Raw genomic sequence first — 9,094 nt, 5'->3', positions numbered from 1 at the left:
GTGGAAGAGGTTAGACCAGATAGAGTGGTATTATGCACAGACTCCTTAGCTGTCATAAAAAGCATCCAGTCAATGGCATCTGTCAGAGAAGATCTACTTATAGAACTACATCACAGTTTGTTAAGGTTATATCAAGGCGGCATAGATGTTCATTTTTGTTGGGTACCAGCACAAAGGAGGCATTACAAAAAGAAATAACAATTCCAATTCCACTTGGGAAAGGAGAGGGAAAAGCAATATTCAAGAAGAAAGGTATTGAAATATGGCAGAAATGGTGGGAGGAAGATAAGAAAGGAAGGGGATATTACAAAATACAAAAATCTGTCAATATTAAAATAGGGAAAGTTCCAGGCGGGAAGAAATCATAATGACAAGATTGAGAGTGGATGAGGTGGAAAGACGAGTGTTTCAAGATAGGGTGCAGGAGGCAGAACGGGAGTGGAATCTGAAGGGGATACTGGGCACAGAAGGAGAGGGAAAGGGGATAAGAAGTATCAGGGAGGCTCTATTTAAATTTCTTAAAAACACAGGGTTGATGCACAGAATTTGAGAACAGTTAAATAACATGATGTTGCACACTCCTGTACGGTAGGTGGCGGTATGCACCTTGAAGTTGTTTGCAATCCGCCAATAATCAAGAGAAGAAGAAGAAGACGCAGCAAAGTTGCGTGGAGAAAATGCGAGCCGATCCAAGTTGAAGTGTTATATGTGTGTGTGCATCTTATAAAGTGAGTTATTCACTGTTAATATACAATTAGGATAAAGTTTAGCTTGTAATCTTGCATATAATCATTGAGTGTTGAAGTTAATGTAACTAAATTCGAGTGATTAAGCATGTTTAACTAGCGATTGGTACATGCACGTGCATATTTACATCTGTCGTCAGATTATATGATCACTTTAATTATACTGATGTTATATCTTCTGTTGAGAGAGATTGTTATTCACGTTTTAGATGTTTGTAGGAAATTGCAAGTATAAGTGTGAGTTGAAGATTATAGTTAAATGGCTTATTCAGATGCTAATATGTCTAATTATATTATTTCATTTATTGCAAGTAATATTCCATACTGCGTGTATTAATGTTTAATATATTGGATTGTTAAATAATTGGATCTGTATTATTTACTTATTGTAATTATTTATCTTTGTACAGACCACACACCTAATGCTTCAGTAAAGACCTCAAAAGAAAGAACTGTGGTTGAGTTACTGGGTTCTGACCGGCCCACCAGGGCGAGTGTTTCCTATCAAACAGTCCTTAAGAGATAGAACTCAAAAGTCCAATTCCAAATCCTACAATAACAACATTGCTTACATCTCCCATATTAAACACTAATACAAGTTATCATGAGCATCATTCCAGTTATACCTGTTTAAACTTGAACTCTATGAGTAAGTCTCTGCCTCAAACAAAACAAAACTCTGCCTTAAAAAAAAATCCCACAGAGACTCCCATCTTTATTCTGGACTGAGACTCGCATAGCGTGCCACTGCTATACAAGGTGAGTTACAGTGTTTCTTAAAACTTAAAAAATATATAAATAAAAAAAAAATAAGGACAATAATTTTAATATTAATGAACAAACTGAGCATGGTTAAACAGCCTGTAGCACCACAACTTCTTTATTTGAAACATAAGGTCTAAATTTGTTTCTAAATTTGTTTCGATAAATAATCATATTCATCTGTTGTATTTACATACTATCATTATAATTAAACATCTATTTAAAATGTTAAATGTCTATGCTTTGTATTTTCCAAACCTGATATGAATTTATGTACAAAAATGATGAGCAGTAATAATTTTTTCTCCTTATCGTTTCATGCAGTTAAACAAATAGGAGGTTCAGCCATTGTTACCTGTGGGAAGACTTTCGTCTGCATCATGTCTCTGACAGTGTCTCAGGGTGAGGGAATGACGGTCATCACCGTCTCCTCAAACCCAAACAGCAAATGGCCCGTTCTGTGTCAGATTCTGGCTTCTCTGTGCTGCAGTCCACTGTGTTCTGTATCTCAGGATATGAAAGGAAAGCTGACGAACACCCACATAGCTTTTGGGGTAAGTCAGACACTTTAAGGTCTTGTCATTTTAGGCTACTTTGAATAGATTTAATTTAAAGGGATAGTTCACCCAAAAATGAAAATTTGATGTTTATCTGCTTACCCCCAGCGCATCCAAGATGTAGGTGTCTTTGTCTCGCTCTCATTGAAGTATATGCGCGAGACATCACTGCCGTTGTCAGAGCGCGATCAGACCAAACGAATCGAGTGATGAATGCCGTTGGACATAGTGGTGTATTAGAGGTAAAAAATGATATAAATACTGTTCGGTTTCTCGCACAAACCGATCGTTTCGTGTCTTAGGACATCAATGTGTCGTCACGAGCCGCAGGGTTTAATTTGGATTTGTCTGTCGTGTTTTATTTACTCTTATATTCCAAGTTCCCGCTGACTTGCATTATACCACTGACAGACGGCAGCGGTTGGAGTTAAAAATCATCATTTGTGTTCTACTGAAGAAACAAAGTCACCTACATCTTGGATGCACTGGGGGTAAGCAGATAAACATCAAATTTTCATTTTTGGGTGAACTATCCCTTTAAACACTATGGCCCTTCACATTGACGAGACCTGACAACAATGAACTGAAACAAGGAAACTTAAATACTGAGGTAAATGAGTATAATTAAAGAGACACCTGAACTGAATAATGAATCACATTAGTGTCCATGATGACAGATAGACAGTGCAAAACGAACACGAAGTCCAAACAAAGAGAAACTGTGACAGTACGCCCCGCCTGAAAGGCGCGAACTTGCGCCATAACGGAAAAGATGAGGGAAGGAGGGTTGTGGCTCTGGAGGTGGATAAGGAGATGGCAAAGGGATGGTGAGAACAGGCAGATAGGAGGAGGCTTTGGTGGAGGGCAAAGATCTGGGAGGGGGATGGATAGGACAGTCCAGGGTGGTGAGGATGTTGGATAAATCCAGGAAAGGATGGAGACCAAGGCCACAGCTAGGAATGTGCTCCATGGTGGCATCGATGGAGGGAGGAGCCATGAAGTGAAGATGTTAGACGTCACCTTTGGGACAACTGGAGGCGACAACAGTGATGGAGGTGGAGCCCACTGCGCAGACGGAGAGCCAATGGGGTGGAGAGAAACTGAAGACCTAGGCAGCCACGATTGAGCTGCAGTGACGACCCCCCTGAGATGGAAGTGGGGATATGGAGGGCAGAGGTGGTGCTGGAGCAATCAAGGTCAGTGGAGGGGCCTGAGGGAGGGCAGAGCTTGCCAGAGCTGAAGGGGTGGAGGGCCGGAGAGTAGCAAATGACCTGCAAGTCTGCAGCGGAGACATGGCAATGTCTGACCCAGGTGAGGCCGATATTCCGAGAGAGCTCGGCGAGGCTAAATGGCTGATGGTCTACGCTGGAGCAGAGGGAGGAAGGAGTGTAGGAGCAGGAGCCAGACGGGTCGAGGTGGAGCAGAGCCTTCAGAAGATGGAGGCAGCGCCACCCAGGCGGCGATGGCTCCCAGCAGGTCCGAGGGGTAACCATGCCACTGAGAGGAGGCTGAGGTGAAGCTGAGGGATTGATAGGAAGTAGCAATGACTGGGTGGTAGGAGTGGCTGAGGGCTGAAGAGGAGACTGATGAACAACATTGATGAAAAACATTAGGTCCATAAGGCAGTTTGGAGAGGTAGTGGGAGAAGTTTGGAGAGGTAGTGGGAGAGGAAGGCTGGGTGGGGTTAAGAGGACTGAAGAAGAAGATTCTGATGAAAGGAAGGGGCACAGGGAATTTGACTCTCCACACGCACACAAAAGGCAGTACTCACTCTCAGTGGTTCTCGCTTCCATTCCCTTGTACTCCTGCGGTGATGGATGACGGGGTCCCCTCGGGCTCAGGTTTGATGTCAGGCTTGATTGCTTCTTCTGGTGTGGGCTCCGACATTGCGGCTGAAGTGTTCCTCCGTCTGAGGTGGGCATGTACTGTCATTCTTCACAGCAGGGTGGTACTGGGCTGGGAGTGGGGCTGGCGGTGTCCTTGACAGTGAATGCTGATCCACAGAAAACCAGCACCCACTCCTCAAACTCCCTCGAGGTGCCTCCCCAGACAACTGTGCGGGAAGGTGGTTTGATGGGCGAGATTCAAATAATCTGTTAAAAGTTCCTTGAGGGAGTGATTTCTCTGTTCAAGGCATAGGAGTTAAATGGCAGGGAGATCCATGATGAAAAGGAAAGTAAAAAAAAAAACCACACCAAATACACCAAAGAGAAAAAAGTCGCAAGTTACTTTGTGGGTTGGGTCTTGATGACAGTAGCGCACACAAAAGTAGTAACTGTTCCGTGCTCAGACACGGTTAGCACTCACACTTCATGTGAACCATGCTCGAGCCCAACCGAACCACGCTCTGGCCCACCTCTTCCAAGCGGGCCAGGGCCGGCTAAACAAACCGCGCCAGGACACGGAACGGAGCGCTCACACTTGTCAAACGCGCTCGGGCACGGTTCAGAGTGCCTAGTGTGAGTACACCCAACATTTCACAATTTGGTTGCAGTTGGTTTTGTCAGCAGAAACATTTTGAAAACACCTAAATCTAACAAAAATATTACATGCAGTTTTTGTATTAGTCCAAATTATTAGTACCAAGTTGCAACTTTAGAAAACTTCGGTTTTAGTTGTAAATTTATTTATGCAAGGAAAAATAATTATTCAAATTATATACAACAACTTGGAAAAGTTGTGAAGTAATTTGCCTGTCTACACAAAGCAAATTTTGATTGGTTTACTTACAATGTCATTGTGCCAACTATAAATATTCTTATTTTAAGATTCTTAATAGATGGTGGCATAAAAAAAATATTGTCTCTTGTTCCATAGGTTGTGCAGATGATCGTTGGTATCCTCAATATTGTGGTGGGGATCATGTTTACATGCCTTGGGTTACACTGGAACACAGATATAAAGACCATGGGACCCTTTTGGCTCGGTAGTGTGGTAAGACCTGGGTCTCATTTTGTATCATTCATTTGATTTATTCAAAATCTAAAGCAAAAATTTGAAAGAAAAAAAAAATACAGATGTTTTTGTTTGTTTGCTTTTGTCTATAGTTCCTTGTAGCTGGAATTGTGTGTATTCTTGCAGCTAAGTTTCCCACTTCTTGTCTGGTAAGTTTCTAAGGCATCTGTTTTTTTGACAGTTCCAGTTTTGCAACACACACACATAGTATACATAAATATAAATATAAATATAAATATAAATATAAATATATATATATATATACACACACACACACACACACACACATATATTAGGGATGGGCATTTTTCCAAAATATTGTATTCGAATATTTGGGCTCGTAAAAAACGAATATTCGAATATTCGTTTATTTAAATTAGGTTAAACGAGAAGGACGTTATTGCTTTATGTTTATCAAGATTTTGTAACCATTTCTGATCAAACTTACGATTAGGTAATACACAACAAGCTTATATTATACATTAAAGTTTTCTTTTAGTTCAAAGCATTAAACAATATGTGTAAACAGAAAATATTAAGAACAAAAGCATTTAAGCTCAAGCAGCGCGAATGGGAAAAACGCTTATAAAGCAGACAGCGCCAGTTATCGTACAAAACGTAACGTAGGCTACATAATACCCTCGAGTCAGTATATGGTTATCGTGTTTATATTTTGTCACGTTCATGTTGAGAAAAACAATAATATCCACATGCTCGGGTGAGAAAACGAGCTGCGCTGACAGACGTTGCAGAGACAAAGTTAACATTAATACATAACGGTATGCTAAGCTAAGTTTCTAACAGCAGCACTATGTTTTCTGTTAGTAAATATGTTTCCCTCGACTAAACTTAAAGGAAACATATGTCTCAAAATCATTTTGCTATCAGATAAGTTATCATCTCGGCTCACTCTGGGATAACTTACAGCTGCGCTTATCTGTCGTGAATGCAGTGATGGTCAGCCGTCTTTCCTCTCTGGTGTTTAGATTTCATGCGCTTTCTCAATATGGTGGTGATATTATGATAACTCAGTTTCATTAATTAATTTGATCAAAAGTAATTCCATTTTGTAAGATAATTTTCATCCAAGTAATTCCAAACTGCGCGAGACAGACGACAACATTATGACGATCAAATAAAAGAAACCTGTTAAACACGCTCCACAGCGCCACCCGGTGCATTTAGTTATAACTGCGAGTTTTAGTGCTTAGGATTTATCATGGATTCACTGCATTTACGGCCAGCAAAGCAACATAGTAAAATTCGAATAGTATTTTTATTTTTCGAATATTAATTACAGGTCGAATATTCGACTATTTGTGCACACCCCTAATATAATATAGCTAATATATATATATTAGTGCATGCATTTATTTATTTATTTAATAATTTGATTATTATGCAAGTTGATTTTCTGATCATTTTTTTCCCAGGCACATTTTACCAATTCCAAACCACATCAATCTTAATAACTACTATTAATTTTGTATTCAATCATCTGGAAATGAAAAACGCCTTATATTCAAGTGTGCATAATTATTAGGCAGGTTTTGTTTCACAGGTAAAATGAGCCAAAAAAGAGATTTAATGATTAAATGCTCATGAGAAGGATGCAATACTAGAAATTGCTGTTCAGGCATGACCAGTGGAGAGCAAAATGCGCATTGGGTCAGCAGGGTCAGACAAAAACAGGTGGAGAAAAGAGACATGCAAAAAAATTAAGAATTAAGGTGAATAATCAAGTGTGAAACCATCAAGTCAAGTCAAGTCACCTTTATTTATATAGCACTTTTTACAATGTAGATTGTGTCAAAGCAGCTTTACATTGATAACTGGTACATTATTTTGGCTGCACAGCGGCTCATAAAGAATAGTGTCAATGCAGGCAGTTCAAAGCACTGTTGAATATCAAATGTCAAGTCAAATGTCAAGTGTCCCCAACTAAGCAAGCCAAAGGCGACAGCGGCAAGGAACCCTTTAGGAACCCAGGAACCCTTTAGTCTCCAGCGCCACCATTTTCAAGAACTGCAACCTACCTGGAGTCTCCAGAAGTGCAAGGTGTCATTGGTCAATATGCAGGATATAAATATATATTGTTGTTTGTGTTTTTTTTTTTTTTTTTTACAGCTGGTCACCGGAATGATTCTGAATATAGTCAATGCTGCACTGGCTATCACAGCTGTTGCGCTGTTTTCAGTGGACCTTGCAAATAGTCATACTGGAAATTACTACGATTATTCTTGTGACTATTCAGGCTATGATCAATATATAATGCCTTCCCCTGAAGAGAAAAGGAAAACGGGGACCTGCCTGTACTACAAGAATCTCACTGAGGTAATGATACATTAGAAGGCGGTAAAGACAAGATACTGCTCTTCAAATCTTATTACAAACATACTCTCAGTTTAAGGATTAGTTCTTTTCCAAAAAGCAAAATTGAAATTCCTTCATCAATTATTTTCGTGTAATGCCAAGCTCCAAAATATGAATAGCACCATAAAAGTGGTTCATTTCTGAATGACTATATTCCAGGTCTTCTGAGTAGATAGGGTTTCTTACAGGATTTAAGGATAATTTTTCTTTTAAGTTGACACTAAAAAGTCCAAAGTCCCTTTCAAGGAAAGTCTGTTAACTCGGCAGCCATATTTGCAACGTCTCTGGGCAACTAGAGCACAGCAGTGCCTGTCAAACTTTTTCAGCAGCGCTGGTTCCAGAATAATTTTTTTTCCATTCATTTTTCACATAGAGATTTTTTAAAAAGTCTTTGTTAAAGAGTTATAAAGCCATGAACCAAGTCAAAGAGCTACAAGGTGAATCATAACATTATACAAACTGGCGCAAAAAAAAGTATTTGAAAAGCAGACAATGATACAAAGGAAAGAACTACAATCCCATGAAACCTCATAGCTCACAGTAGGTCTGTATTTGAAGGTTTATAAGTTATTGTAAAAATCTATTTCTCTATGGAGAAAATGAATGGAGTTTTTACTTCCGGGATCAGACTGCTGCACACTATTTCGGGCATCCAAGACTAAGTCTTATCTACTTGAACAGGGGAGTCCTGAAATCTCAAAAACTGCTTACCACACTCACATTTAAATAACTTATTTCAAATCAGCAACAAAATCTGACATGAACTGAATGTTGTTTCTTGTGCTCAAATACTGTAAAAAAAAAAACAAAAAAAAAAAAAAACACAGTGTTTGAGAACACTGACTAGATGTGTCCCAATTCACATACTTATGCCATTTTGTTAGTATAAATAGTATGAGTAACACTGAAAATATCCAAAAAGAAAAAGTGCACTTTGAATGATGATACACTTAGTTAACTGAAAAAATGAAGTGTGGAATGTTGGCTTTAATTATGTAGCGGAGGGGGAGGAGCTATCAGACTCCAATGGTGCATGTTGCACCATCTTTGTATATCTAAAATCTTTGTATTTACCCACTTCTAGATGGTCTTCAGAGTACTACATATCATGATGATAGTGTATTTGGTCCTTCAGCTCTGTGTGACGATCAGTTTCTGTGTTTTGACTGGGAAAGCTTTGTGCAAGAAGGATAAAGATGCAAAGGTACTGTATCATCACCACAATCACATCAAACAATCAGTCAAATCCACTGTGATCATGACAGATTCTGAGAGCTGCTCTGGGTGTTCATGTTTGTTTGTGCTTTTGTAGGATCCAGAACTTTACAAGCAGCTCCTGGAAGACGACACTGCCGTTCCTGCATGTTAAAGAGACAAGATTAACACACAAAATAAACAGTTCTTCTTTTTTGTGTGTGTTATGGAATGACATTTCCCACTGAGCAAATTATGTCCAAAAGACGTCTTTTTGAGGTCTTGTCTCAGGTTGAAAAGACGTCCACTGAGGGGCCAGAATGAAAGTTTTTATGACGTCTTTTTTTGACGTCTTCTGAACATCCGATATAGACGAACACACAGAATCACCAAAGGAGAAAAATCACAATTTTTAAGCCACCATCGTGGAGATGAGTGTTTGCTTTAGTTGGGCTCTTGACCCTTGCCTTCTTAATATTAGAGTTTGTTTGGGCTGTTAACTAAGTT

The 9,094-nt window shown here is 39.5% G+C and overlaps 1 protein-coding gene across 1 annotated transcript; it reads left to right on the top strand.

Moving 5' to 3' along the window:
• Window positions 1–601: 601 nt before the first annotated feature.
• LOC125243667 (transmembrane protein 176A-like) lies at window positions 602–8,803 on the top strand. The gene is made up of 8 exons (XM_048153462.1): window positions 602–728; window positions 1,157–1,505; window positions 1,833–2,062; window positions 4,883–4,999; window positions 5,113–5,169; window positions 7,148–7,354; window positions 8,478–8,597; window positions 8,706–8,803. The coding sequence occupies exons 3-8, from the start codon at window positions 1,889–1,891 to the stop codon at window positions 8,760–8,762; spliced, it is 732 nt and encodes a 243-aa protein (XP_048009419.1). The 5' UTR covers window positions 602–728; window positions 1,157–1,505; window positions 1,833–1,888; the 3' UTR covers window positions 8,763–8,803.
• Window positions 8,804–9,094: the final 291 nt, after the last annotated feature.

Source organism: Megalobrama amblycephala, linkage group LG13 (genome assembly GCF_018812025.1).
Source record: "Megalobrama amblycephala isolate DHTTF-2021 linkage group LG13, ASM1881202v1, whole genome shotgun sequence".
Taxonomy (NCBI): Eukaryota; Metazoa; Chordata; class Actinopteri; order Cypriniformes; family Xenocyprididae; genus Megalobrama; species Megalobrama amblycephala.
The sequence above is the reverse complement of the archived record's forward strand: the minus strand, read 5'-3'. Positions and strand labels throughout refer to the sequence as shown.